Source organism: Vanellus vanellus, assembly GCF_965231255.1.
Source record: "Vanellus vanellus genome assembly, chromosome: 6".
Lineage (NCBI taxonomy): Eukaryota > Metazoa > Chordata > Aves > Charadriiformes > Charadriidae > Vanellus > Vanellus vanellus.
The window spans coordinates 3,200,438-3,214,567 of record NC_138911.1 but is presented as its reverse complement, the minus strand read 5'-3'; the positions used below and the strand labels follow the sequence as shown (position 1 = coordinate 3,214,567).

At 38.2% G+C, this 14,130-nt stretch overlaps 1 protein-coding gene across 1 annotated transcript in view; it reads left to right on the top strand.

Moving 5' to 3' along the window:
• The window catches only part of PPFIA1 (PTPRF interacting protein alpha 1), a gene marked incomplete at its 5' end in the record, with an annotated part of 58,252 nt that overhangs the window by 32,342 nt on the left and 11,780 nt on the right, over nucleotides 1–14,130 (top strand). The window contains 8 exons of the mRNA XM_082485491.1: nucleotides 2,789–2,818; nucleotides 3,625–3,776; nucleotides 4,549–4,721; nucleotides 5,522–5,615; nucleotides 11,929–12,010; nucleotides 12,136–12,336; nucleotides 13,161–13,223; nucleotides 13,776–13,802. Coding sequence (XP_082341617.1) covers nucleotides 2,789–2,818; nucleotides 3,625–3,776; nucleotides 4,549–4,721; nucleotides 5,522–5,615; nucleotides 11,929–12,010; nucleotides 12,136–12,336; nucleotides 13,161–13,223; nucleotides 13,776–13,802 — 822 coding nt within the window. The remainder of the gene's footprint in view (nucleotides 1–2,788; nucleotides 2,819–3,624; nucleotides 3,777–4,548; nucleotides 4,722–5,521; nucleotides 5,616–11,928; nucleotides 12,011–12,135; nucleotides 12,337–13,160; nucleotides 13,224–13,775; nucleotides 13,803–14,130) is intronic.

Sequence of the window (14,130 nt, the reverse complement as noted above, 5' to 3'; positions counted from 1 at the left end):
ATGATTAGGAAAAACGTTCAGAACTCAAGTCTATTAATTGGTCAACATCTCATGCCTAAGTATTCCGTCTGTTGTTATGGTCTCTCTTCTGACTCCTCTTCCTAGAAGAAATAATGTTTTATTTTCAACTCCTGGTACAGCAACCAATTTCTCCCTCTGCTTTAAACCTTATTTTTAGCAGTCCACTGTTCCGCTCAATAGTCAGCTAAAAAGTGATTTGCATATATTGCATTAATCTTGAAGATTGTGGAGGGATCAGAGCTGTTTCAATAAGCGCTAGTGTCTTGTTTTATCCTGTTAAGTCTGGCAGGTAAAAGAAGTCTCTGTTAGACCTAGTAGCTGATGGAGAAGTAACTTGGGCTTAGCAGTTCCATGAGTAGAGAAAGATGGATCCAGTCTTTTGACATTCATATGACTGCTTAGAAAAGTTAATCCTTCTAGGAGCTGCTTTATGCAGGTAAACCTATCTGTAAAAACAAGATAAAAGTTTTCCACTTTCTTTGTTCTTATGTAAATGTTAAGCAAACCTAACAGTTTCTCATATTCGGAATATCTTTCACTAAGGTGCACCTTGGATACCGGTATTTATTTGCAAGCACTCCCCAGGAAAAGCTCCTTCTCTAACTTAGCTCTAGATACATTACTTTGTCTCCAGATTTCCATATGCATTTGGAAACTGTACTTAGTAGTCATACGTGCAACACCGTACTTACTGCACTTTATTGTCTTGGATTACTGCACTTGTATTATGTCTATACTGTACCGATCCATAGAAAAGGAATGCTGTCCATCCCTGTAAGAGCAGGTGGACTGTAAATAAATGACTTGACTCATTTGGGTCTCTTAATCGTTTTTACACACTCCTATGTTTCAGCTAACTGCTTTTGCTGGCTTTTTAAAATGAATGTGTACGTATACCAAAAAGTCTATTTTTTTCATAAAAAGGAATAATTTTGCTTCTCTTGCATTTAGAAAAAAAAGTAAATCATTGTACTAGCTGTAGCCATGTATCCAGGGTCAAGCGCGCTTCTTTTATAGAAACTAACAAATTTCAAAATGTGGAGTGCTTAATATTCTAATTTTTCACAGTAGTAAGTAGTTAAGCTAAGTACTTCTCTTACAGAAAACCTTATACAAATTTAAGTAGAAAACTAGATCAGAAGAATGTGTTTTATCATAAAAGTTTAATGTAACTGAGCAAAAGTAAAATAATTAAGTTCACTTTAGATCATAAGAATTATGATTCAGGGGCACGTGATCCATTGTTTGCAGTTGCATTTGTCTCAGGTTTACGTACCTGGCAACTGATTTGTGAAAGCTTTTATGAAAGCGTGAAAGCAAGAAGCTGTGCTTCCAGAATTGCAGAACAAGAGCTTTCTAGAAACTTTAGGAGTGGCTTATGAATTACTAGACTGAATGAGTTCTTGTGTGTTTTTTTTTTTTCGATGTTTCAATAAAGTTGCATTAGTTTATGAGCATGATCGCAACACTAGGTTAATGCCAACTGCAGTAGTGGTGTTAGGCAGTTCAGTTAGCTGAAAACCCTCACTATTAAAATAATTTAAAAGCATCAACATGGTAAACTGTGAAACCTGCAGCTCTCTTTAGCAGTTCTTGTGGATAGTTTTCATTTGATATGGTAAATATTTTGATTTTTATGGGTTACAAAATTTAATAGATGAAAGATCCAGAAAGTTAAAATGAGTCTGCTGCGCGTTGTCTAAGAACTTGAGGAGGGACTAGATGATCTTTAAAGGTCCCTTCCAACCCAAACTCTTCTATATGAGTCTATGAACGGATGATTTATTAACATAGTACTCTACGGTCAGATTGAACAAAACTTTACACTGTAATGTTGCATAGTTTGCACGTATTCTAAATAAAAAATTATTAAAAGTTGTTATTTGTGGGAGGGCAGCAACACACAGCTCCCCTGCCAAACTTCAAAAGGGACTGGCTTTGGTTTTGGTTATAGTCTTTTGAAATAATTTTTCCCCAAATACAGTGATAAATATTAAACAAATGATCTCAATTAAACTTTTGTCAGCATCAGTCTGAATAACTTGATAACTTGTTTACGTAACTCGGGGTTGGTGCCTTGCTCTGTGCACTGGCAGAGGTGGGGAGTACCTACAAGTGAGATACAGAGGATGAAATAAAACCGGTGGTAGGCTCTTGGGCAGACATTCCAGCACTTTAAACTTAGTTAAAATTACAGAGCACTGTTACTGTATCAGCTATTGTTGGCACTCTGTCTTTCACAGTTATTAAAGTACGGCTGCTTTTTATGCTGTATAGGAAACAACTGCAGAAAGGGCTAAGGGGTGAGAAGGGACCGGTGCAGACAACGTATGAGGCCTGCTTTGGCTACCGTGTAGGTTATAGAGTTCAAGGCGAGTCCTTGACATGCGGCAGGAAAGCCTCTCACCTTTTAAAAGCAGCACCTTACACACCCCTGTATACTTCACTGTTTTTCTTGCTGAAGATAACGCGTGTTTTGTGTGCTAATTTGCCTGTGGTACCAATACGTTGCAATATCTATGGTACTTTTGTAGATAACCAACTCAAAGTCTTGATTATTTTCTGTCTTATACCCTCTTCAGGGATACGTTTAAGTAATCCGTGATTTGAAGAGTACTTCATACTCTGTATCTTTCTCTGTGCCATTGCTGTAATTGTTATTTATATTCTCCCTAATGTTTTGTCTGTAGTAGTTGTTTCACTCTGTGCTACAGTTTACAATAAATATGGCTTTTCCAAATTTCTTTTATTTGCATGCATCTATCAGCCTAGTGATTTAAGGAAACACCGTAGAAAGGTAAAAATCTTTAGTTTATTTACTGGTGTGCCCCTTCCCTTCCCCAAACTCATTAGTGAATAACAGGAACATAAGAGAGTATTTGCAGGGTAACCTTACAGTTAAGCAATGTTATATGCTCTTTGATATTAAATGTAAAATGGTTTATCATCTTAACATAAATGCGGGTTTGTTTTGTTTTATGGGTTCTTTTTTGTTTGTTTGGCTTTTTTTGCTGGTGGGGGGACTGTTGTGTTGCTTTTTGTTTGTAACCACTATTTTGCAATCTTCATGAAACGATACTTATTTTTAAAGATCTGTTAGTGCAAACACAAATAAGTCTTACTTTCTGTTATTCAGACTTTGAGATAAGCCATAGCCACAGGTATGTAGAAACTGACTTCACAGAATTGGTAGTCTCGCTAATGATTGTCTAAACACGTAACAGTGAGAATTGAGAGGCTGTTTTTTGACAGGACTCTTTGGTCTTCTGTCTTTGCTCTTGCTTAAACTGAAGTCAGGTGCATTAGTTTTATGGTGCTGAAGACGTTACTTTATTCATTCATAGAGCTAAGAACTAGAAGATGAGTGCTACTTGCTCATTTCAGTAGCAAAACTGAAATTTAGTGGTTTGTCCCTGAAGGTAACAGAAAATCCATAAAGAAATCAAGCAAAAAATAGACAACTACAGAATGATAGGGGCAAGAGTAATTCTTTAACACTGAAATAATTGATTTTTCCTTTCGATATTTTGCGTAGCGTTGATATTGCATTTGTGTTTTGGCATTTCCAACTAACCCCTCAAGTTTTCTTTCATTTTCCATTAGTCCCCAGCTTCTAGAGAAGAGGTACGAGATGATAAAACCACAATAAAATGTGAGACATCACCACCTTCTTCACCTCGATCTTTGCGCTTGGACAGAGTCCAAAAAGGAGCTTTGCATACAGTGAGCCATGAAGATATCAGGGACATAAGAAAGTAAGTAGCTGGGAATAAGTCAGACCTACCACTAATTTAGTATTCCATATTATCAGAATAAAATTGTAAGACTGCAAATACAGGATTTTAGTCTAGATATCGAAGTGTTTCTCAAAAGTAAAGAGCGTGAACACATAAATGGGCGATTACGTTGCATGACCAGTAAGAACACAGATTTTGTTAATGATCGGAAGTCGCTTTATGTGAAGAATACTGGCACTCAAGGTCTGCTTTAAGTTTGCTTTGGAAATGCAAGACCTACAATTTCAGTCTTCTTTCTTAGACTGGAATTTAGCTATAAATTCAGAAGTAAATTGCAAAATCACCATCATTTTGATTGACAGTTGTTCTTTTCAAAGTGCCTAAGTATCTGGGATAGATTCCACTCCAGTATTTAAAACTTCCATCATCTGCCTCGGTTTGTCAGGAACTTGTGTTGTCAACTTTAGTCTCTCTGAATTGCACTTTAACCACTTTAATTCTTAGTTTAAAAAAAAGTAAAAGTTAACTTGTAGTTCCATGCTATAGTACATAAATGTTGTATCCCTTCCTTTCTTGCATGATTTATTGTTTCTACTGGTCTTCCTATTAAATGACATGTGTTTTAGTAGATATGTTTCTTTTCGTGACTCGTTAAAAGGTGAAATTAGATGTCACTAGTGAGTTACTGAGCTTTTCTTAACTTGCACAGGAACCTGAACTTGTCTGTCACTATGGTATGCCAGTGCATTTGTAGTACATGTGCTTCTTTATGACTCCTTTTTTTGTAAAGTTCAACAGGCTCTCAAGATGGGCAAACAAGCAATCCTAGTAGCAGTAATAGTAGCCAAGATTCACTTCATAAAGCCCCCAAAAAGAAGGGGATCAAATCCTCTATTGGCCGCTTGTTTGGCAAGAAAGAAAAGGGACGACCTGGACAAACAAGCAAGGAATCGTTAGGACAAGGTTGGTTTGGGTTTTGGTTGGGTTTTTTTTTTTTTTTTGTTTTCTTTTGCACAGTGAGAGAGTGAAAGACTGAATTTTATGTCCATAAATATGCACAAACTGATTCGTACATTATTTTGATGCTGATATACAGCATTTTTTGGAATTTATGGCGCTAAATTTTCTGGTATGTCCTCTTATGAGCGTAGGGTGCAAGTTCAGCTAGGCAGGTATTGCGGTCTTTTAGTCTCGCGTAGCCGGGTTATTGAACCTTATTGAACTGTTACGGCTTGTTTTGTGAAACAAAAATGCCAACTGTATCTCAGAAGTGAAACAAGCTTCTGTTAGTATTGACACCAACAGTCATCTTGTCATTTTGGCCCCAAAGGAACTCCCTTGAAACGAACCCAGCTAGCTTAGTAAATGCTGCGGTTACCTTTCTCTCCTGCGTGATTCTTTGCAAAAAGCAACACCCTTGATGTTGACACCGATCATTAGTGATATGGGAACGCTGAAACTTCATCTTACAGGTGGTTGTAACGTGAGGTTCTCGGTGTGACTCCAGCTGGTTTTAGACAGCACCTCTTTGAGTCCATACCAGTCTGATTTTCCTATTTTTGTATGCCATTTGGGGTATTAATTCAGCTAGTAAATGGAGTGATAGATGGGCTTGGAGGTTTGGCTCTGTGCATTTCTGAGCAGTAGTATTACAATGGATTAAATACTTCTGTGCAGGAAAGCAGTGATGATTTTTGAGTTATAACTGGCCAAAACTGAGAAGGTAACAAGACTGGGGTTTTCTGTTTTGTTTTGTTTTGTAGTTGGCATGGCAGAAGCAGATGGTTCCTCTCAGGATGCATTAGGTCTCAGCAAGCTTGGAGGTCAGGCAGAAAAAAACAGGAAAATGCAGAAAAAGTAAGTTATTGAATATTTTTAATCTGTTGTTGTTAAGGTATTGCTTTATTTTAAAATGTTTTGTTTTCTTTTTTTGTTTGTTTTTGTTTTCAGGTATTTTTGCCAAGTGTGGTGCTATGGTTAATAAGTCTCTAGAATTTTTAAAAAATTATTTTTATTTATTTATTATTTCTTATTATTTTTAATAGTAGCATAGTTGGTAAGTTTCGTTTGTAAGTTTGAAACTGATTTCAGTGCTGAAAGCTTATTGTTGAAATGCTGTACTAAACAAACCTGGAGATAAAAGTGGACCCTTACCAAACCTTCCCCCAACTTTATGTTTAATACCTGCATTGGGTTTAATTCATTTGGAAGACTTCCCAAAGTTGTCTTTGGCTGTTGTTTGCTCCCAAGTGTGAAAGAGTTGCCAGAGTGAAGGCGTGAGGGGTTCTGTACAGACATCCTTCTGTATGCCTTTGCTGGTTCCTCTCTAGCAGGTGACTCTGAAAGTCTTTCCTTTTCTGTTGCAGCTGCTAACTGCTGCTGTGGTCACTAATTTTTTCACTTCTGTTTAAGGTTGTCTTGACGTTTTCTTTCATACATTTTAACAGCTGAAATCTTTTTTTCCTTGCACCATATACCCCTGATTTCCTCCTTTTTTATAAATTGTGACTATTTCCTTTTTTTTTAGGCACCTTTTAGATACATGGTTACATTTTCCTGGTCATGAGAACTTCTTTGGTGTGTGTCCAAGAAAATCTTTAGTTTAATGTTTACCTTTGGGTTTTGCGTGCTTTGTTTTTCCCAGGCTTGGAAGAGGTGAAGCAAAGACTTTAGTCATAGGTGAAAAATAGATATTGCTACTAGTAGAAATCTGGACTTGATGCTTACATGGTAATACAGGAAACCGTAAATTTACAGAAGTAGGATCAGGCATTCTTTGCATTTTTCCACCCGAAGCTGAGCCATATACCTTGCACTTTTATTGCTTCTGTTCTGTTCAGCTGTCTGTGTCAGAAAAGCTGACCGAGATCAGACACGTTTGGCTTTTTTACTTGCCTTCTGAAGACAGAATAGTGAATGTTGAAAAGCAAGTGCGCTAATTTTCTCTTTGCGAGAGATTTCTTGCAGTACCCGAGTTCTGTTAACGAATAAGAGTAATGCCTGGTGACTGCTAATGAAAACCAGCAGTGTGTTGGTTTGAAAAGTCAGAATGGAATGTGGGTTTGTTTGTATAACAGAACGCTCAGCTGTTTTTCTTCAGACTGTTACACTGAAGGCAATCCTACCTTATTATGATCTGGTATTTTCCCTTTTCTACAGAGCTTTAAAGCCATACCACATCTTGGTTGAATAAGTAGTTTTAATCTGGTCATATCGAAATAGTGGTGGGTCTGTTCTTTGAACAATATAGATCTTTCTCAATACCGGCAACAAATTTCATTCTAGAGTAAAACAATCTATACTGTCTTGCTTTAATAAATGCAGAAAAAGGCAGTTGCGGATAAATCATGACTTTTCTTTGCAAACATTCTGCCTTTCAAAAATTTCCTGGTATGACTTAAAAGTATGCCTCATGGCTGCATGTTGTCGGTTGCTTAAAATGCAAGTGTCGATATTAGAGAAACAAAAACTTCTAGTTGGAAGTTGCCTTGCCAGCTATTAAATACGAGTGGGTGCTTATTCACAGGAAGGTGTCTGTGATTTAGATATTTCGGTCAAAGCGGGTAGGAAACAAGACTGTGATGATGAAGATAGGTGGTATAATATTTAGTTTTATTACTTTTACTGCTGAGAGCAGCAGCAGGGCCCTTTGAACTTCCACGAGAAGCAAAGGTTACTATTTTAAAAACCCCAGCAAGATACTTTAATCCAGCTGCTTCAGGATCCTGACAGGTATTCTGAAACAGGAAGCAGTATTATCACGGTGTCAAAGATCCCTTGTTGCCTTCTTGAGGTGCTCGTTACCAAAAAGAGAAACTGGTAAAGCTGCTCGGAATTGCTTTTCACTTTGATATTGGAGGAGGGTGGGGTTAAAATAAATTCTGGAGGCTGACTGTTCACTTATAAAATCCTGTATTCAGCAAAAAGAATTCCAGTTACCTGAATGCTTGGAACAATGACAGCTATTTCTATTTATAGTTGTCTCTAATCCCTATTTGCTTGCTTATCTTTCCGATTTCTGCATGGATGCACAAAAACAGTCTGAGGGTAGTATTCAATGTCTTCACTACCAAAAACCTATTTATAGTTACAGGATTAAATTACAGTATACTTCATTTGTCTGGTTTTTATGCTTTTGAGTTCAGTTTAATCCTAGTTTTATATTTTTCCTTCATTGTTTTATTTTCCTTTTGTTTACCATTTGATGTGGTAGTGCAAAATCAGGGTAAGTTTATATTTATTTTACTAGGGTTGTTGTGAAATTATGATAAATCTCATTTGGATTTTTTAGCAATATATTAAAAGCTCTGACTTTTTTCAAAAAAGTCTAATTATGAGAGGATATACGAGAATCAAAATAATTTATTGTGAAAATGTGTTGCTGAAATAAATCCAGTGCTGTCTGGCTCAGTGTGAATGCTAGTTCAGTGTCTTGTCTTAATTTGCATGGTGTGAATTTTCATAAACCCTACTTAGATGGAATTAGTTTTGTAATTTGGGTTTTGAAAGTTGTTTAGCAACAGTAGATATTTGTGGCAATTAATTTCCAAGGTGGATGTATTTTTGTAAAACCATGGCTCTGTTTACTAAATTTAAGTTGGTTTTAGTGTTTGGTTATGCTGTTTGTAGTCTCTGTGAGCTGTACTGTTGACAGTGTTTGCCACAACTGTTACTTGTGCTTTTCTGTGTACAACACAACAAACTTAATACTGTATTAATCAAAAAGGAAGGCAACCCTAAATTTAAGATAACTCTCCTTGAAAAAGTTACACGCAAAAAGTTTACTGCATACATGAAATCAATGCATAATACAGACCATGAAATCAATACATAATAAGGATATTAACTTTCCACCAATGCTGTGCCTGAAATTAGTCTATTTTCCTCTCGTGTTTTACTATTGTTGCCGCTGAGTTTTTAAGCCTTGCAGCTCTGTCCCTTCCATCGCTATCACTGTCTTCACCACTTTCCCTATGGTGTTTTCTCTACTCTCAGATTCTTCCAAATCAGTTATCATCAGTCCCATCCAAGAAATCTGGAATACACCATTCCCCTTTGTCTGCAAGTTCTGGATTTATCCATTCCCATGCTGTCTTAATCCGGTCACAAAGTGATGTTGCTCCGGGCTGCTTTATTTTCCTTGTGGGCTCAGCGTATGCTTGCCTGCCCAGAGCCGTTCTGAATACAAATACTTTAAACGGCCTTTAAAGGGCCTTGTGCGTTCACTGCTACATCAAGCACCTGCAGTTTTGACATCACTTCTCATCCCATATGACCACAATTTCTTTGTTCTCCGCAGCTGGTGTTAGATGCCTTTTGAATGTGTGTAACAACAAGCCTTCCCCTCTTGCAGCAGCACGTTTGGTCTCCTGTTCCAAGTGATGTTCAACCAACTTTTTATTAAGTCCATAGACATCTACCCCTTGGTTTTGTCACCTAAGAGTTATTCCAGTCGCCGGCTACTCCTTTGACATTCTTTTGTCCTTCGCGGTGCCAGCGTTGTACCATCTGTTAACACTGCTCCAATATTTTTTTTTTTTTTTTTCCTCAACAAAGATATGAGATTGGATTTTGCACTCACTTCTGAAATGGTGTAATTGGATGGCCTGCGAAACTAAACTGGCCTGTCAGTTGTGATCTTTACATAATCTGGTCATGTATTGCTGGAATGCAGCGAGTTTCTTGGTGAAGCTGGAAGGGAATTGTTGGAAAAGTGAAGTTCCCTGTTACAGGAAAAAAAAAAAACACATCGGTGCATCATTTGCAGATAAAACAGCAGCTGCCTTTGAATTGTCCTATGAGATGTTTTGTGCCTGTGCTCTGTCTGGAGCTTTCAGTGTAGTGATTTCCTGTGCAAGCAAGTTGCTCTCTCTTCTTGCATATGAACAAATTCCGCAATTAATTTTCTACTTCATGGATACGTTCCTCTTTGGATCCATTGAATAATTTCTGTACAAAGATATCTCATAAACACTTTTGTTTCATTTGTTGCTATTTCTACGTGTTTGCCTCCATCACATAACCCTTCCTTCCAGCCATGCGATTGTTTTCTGCATACAATACCCCCATGAGTTTAACGTTTGCATCATAACCTCTCCTTACGCTTTCGATACACGTCCTGTACTGCTCATCTCGGGGTGATTTGCTGTGTCATGGGTAACCTCAAGTACCCAGGGAGACTTAGAAAACTGCCAGAAGTGACACTGGAGTTCTCTGGACTCCACAGGATACCCCAAGCAGCTTTAGAAGCTGGGGCAGAGGCAGTGATTACGTGCTCTCCCGGGGTGATCGTAGCCAAAGCTGAGGGTGCTGTGGGCATGTCTGTGCTCTGTCATCACTAGTGGTCTCCCGCACTGCGTGGTCATGTTACTACAACCGCTGAAAAGGATGACAAAGACACCAATTCGGAAGTTAAGCTACTTGGAAAAAACATTGTGTTCCTTTCTGGCAAATACAGTATTAAGCATTTTATTCTGTTCTTACCCAGCAGTATTACTTTAATATCTTATTCATGTATTTTTCTCCTTTTTTAATCTTTAAACAACAAAAAGCAAAACTGAATGTGTTCTGGGCTAGGGATTTGTGGGATTAACGTAATGTTGTGTTCTGTGATAGCAGGATAATAGCTGATCCTTTATTCCTAATTTAGAAATATATGTATATTTTTGAAGTGTACAAATACGTATGAGCTTCTACAGTCTTCTCTTCTTCGCTAGTGAAATATAGCTATTGAGCTGCTAACTGCTGAACGCTATTTCCACCTTAATTGTTGGGTCTTAAAGGTGGAGAAGTAGTATCTATTGGTAATACAGTTGCTAATCTATTGATTACTTCACTGATGATTTTTTTACATTTAATTATCTACCAATATAACGTGAGTATCCTAGGTATGCTGGCATGTCTAAAAAAGCTGAACAATGCCCAGCTGTTTTGCACTAGTAGCAAAGCAAGCTCCTAGTCGGTCAGTAGCCCCTTGTCAAAAGGCCTTGTGTGATAGTTTCTGAATATCTGTAACTTTTAAATACTTCATCATCTTAGATCTATTCAACGATACATTTCTGAAAGCGGGGAGATTTTATTTGTTTTAAATCGTGAGCAAGTGATGAATGCATAACATAGGATCTTGAATCTGTAGTATTGCTGCTTATCTTTTTAAATCTACGCTTGCAGGCATGAATAAAAAGCATAAAACAGTAAAGACTGTCCAGTTTGGGGAAGTTGTTTTTTCTAAACTTTTGAGGAGAGTGAGGGGAGACTTGACCATACACAACTAACTTTCAAAGGCAGCTTAAATGTTCTTTTTTTCAGGCTTTATCCATTTTTTTCAGTCAGATGTATCCAGGCAATGCTTAATTGCATGCTTACACCCGCAACACTAGTTTTTGTCTCTTGGTTTATCAGACATTTTTTGGCAGCTATTTATAGGGAGCTTGTGAGCTTCCATTGTTTCTGTAAGCTGAATTGTCAATATTAAACTTCAGTCTCTTCTGTTTCAGAATAACAAAGGAAGTGGTGTCATCGTAGGAGGTGAAAGCTGAGTTTCAGTACCCAGCCTTTCCGAATATAATTGCCAAAGCGTGGCGCTCTGAATAGAACGCTTGTCTGAAGCTGTGCCTGAAATTCTGACAGGCTCACTGCTGCGGACTGAAACTCACCAATTACAGGGTTACCGTCCCAGTTCCCAGCCTCGACAGCCTGATGCACAGTACCGTTTCGATGGCGTGGGTATCTGGTGTACTCATACGTTTCCACAGGTCTCAAATCCACACGTTGAGGGAATACAACTACTTTGGTTCGGTCTAATTTGCTGACCGGAAAGGGGCAGCGGGTTGAGGATCTGACTGACGCATAAGTCTGACATCTCCGCTGTGTGTTGGCGGTGTCGGTTAGAGTGTCAGTAGCAGGTTCAGTCGCACGTTTTTGAAAGGCAAAATCCAGCATCTCTGCCGCTCTGCGACTTCCTATCCCGTTCAGCTCGTGTCACCACGTGTCACCACGCAGTCCTTGCACGCGTGCTGCGGCTGCCTTAGTGGCTGTATCATGCAAGGCTGAGAAAGGAAGAAAGTTAATTATTGGAAAGAAAATAGTGAACTGAATGCAGTATTTAAATTGCAACGTCTAGTTATAACTAGTTTCTCTTTGTTATTAACAACTACTTGTGTAATTGCAGGCACGAGCTGCTAGAGGAAGCCAGAAGACAAGGCTTGCCTTTTGCACAGTGGGACGGGCCCACTGTGGTCGTGTGGCTGGAGGTAAGTGGTCCCTCCAGAAAAAAATAAAAATAAAAACCTCAATGTGGAGACATTTTAAAGAATTTAAGGTTTTGGAGCCAGGAATGTTTTCCGGATCCTGCTTACTTCCTTTTTTTGTGTTTCAGCTGTGGGTTGGGATGCCAGCCTGGTATGTGGCTGCTTGCCGAGCAAATGTGAAAAGCGGTGCTATCATGTCAGCCTTGTCTGATACAGAAATACAGCGTGAAATTGGAATTAGTAATCCTCTGCACAGGCTGAAGCTGAGGTTGGCCATTCAAGAAATCATGTCGCTAACAAGTCCGTCTGCCCCTCCCACCTCAAGGACGGTAAGGAAAGTGATCCAGCGTTAAACACCTTTTAGAACCATTAGAATTTCCAAAAATTCTACCGTAATCATGTAACTGAAAGGATTTGATCTTCAAATAAGAATTTCCAGAAACATTAAATAGTAGAGGAACACAGTATTTAAATGTAGGATGTTGCTTTCTTTCATGGAAATTAAATGAAGAAATAACTACGTTTTCTTTTGTATCAGTGTAAGTACGTAAACCAGAATATTTAGAGGACATGTTATTTGCCTCACCTTTTGGCCTCAGAAGAATTTGAATTTGTAATACAGATGAAGTATACATGTGCATACAGAAATTTGTAAAATAGTTGGAGGCTCCATTAATCGATGTACGAGGCCATTAACTCCAGATAATGATTCGGACTACATAAACTAGGAGTCCACGCGTCTCTCTGTGCTATAGTAAATTTAGACACTCAAACTTACCGTGAATTCCCTCTCATGAATCTGCCCTGCAATCGAAAGTTATTGCTGAGATTCCTGGGATTACGTACTGGACTCCAAACGCATTTTTCGGATTAGAGCAGAGTCGAGTGTTTGCTCAGTAATGACATCAGTGTAAGCTGTTTATCACACTCAATTTTGTTAATGTCTGTGAAGAAAAGTGGTCCATGTTAATAGGCTTTTATTCCATGCCATTACTTTCAATAGATATACCTGTACTTAAGACTTTAGAAACCATTGCTTTTGCCCGTGCCTGCTCCTTACATGTACCGATTGCTTATATGTTCTGCAACCTCTCCTCTTTGTTACTGCTTTCCTTTCACTGGATGGGATTGGTTCCCTGTGGGGTCATATTAGACCACGGGAAATGTCTGGGTAACACATGAAGAAATGGAAAATCTTACAGCCACACAGCAAACGGTTAGTTTATAGTGTTGCCACTTCTGTTCCTTAGAGTGCTTTTCCCACTTTTTGAACATTTGAATCAAGTGCCTTTTGGTCTTTTTTCTCTTCTTCCTCGCCCCCCTTCCCCCCCCCCCCCCCTTCAAATTAATGCATTAAAATTCTGGATCGTTGCTTCTTCTAATTATTAACCTTGTAACCTGCATCTTGATAGGGTTTTGTTCCAGAAGGGGGGGGGGAATCAACACTGATAAGATTGTAAACAAAACTCTTTCTAATCTGCAAAATGGATCTCTGATTGGATTACCTAATAGACAAATGGAATTATTTGTGCAGAATTTTTTTCTCTCCAGAAAACTTAAACAGTAGATGGGTTTTGCGACCTCTCATATAAAAATGAGTGCCTTATGTATTTTTTTCACAATGCATGATGCTTGCTTTATCTAGATTATTTTTTTTTTTGGTATGCAGTAGACTTAGAGTCTTGCAGTGCATCTTTAACTTTGATCTCCTTACTAAACTTAATTACTAATACGTGTGTGTTCTTTTGCTTTTCTAACCACGTAACAGGAAGATGAGGAGGGAAGCTGGGCTCAGGTTGGAAACTTTTATGTAATATTATCATCTATATGTAAACTGTTTCCTTTATCGCAGTTTCTTTTAGTGATTCTTGGTGTGGCTTGGGGATTGGGAGTGGGGGTAACTACAGGCTTATCTCTGTATAATACATACCTGGAAGATACATTTTTATATTTGGATGATTTAAATATTTTAATGTTTTCTAGAACTTCCAAGATTTGGTGGTTGATCGTTGAAAATTTGTAAAATACGTTGTTACATAGTACATCACAAAAAAAGCTATGCATAAGGATTTTTAATAATAGGGCCATTAGGGGGAAGAATATTCAGAAATATTTATCCTCTA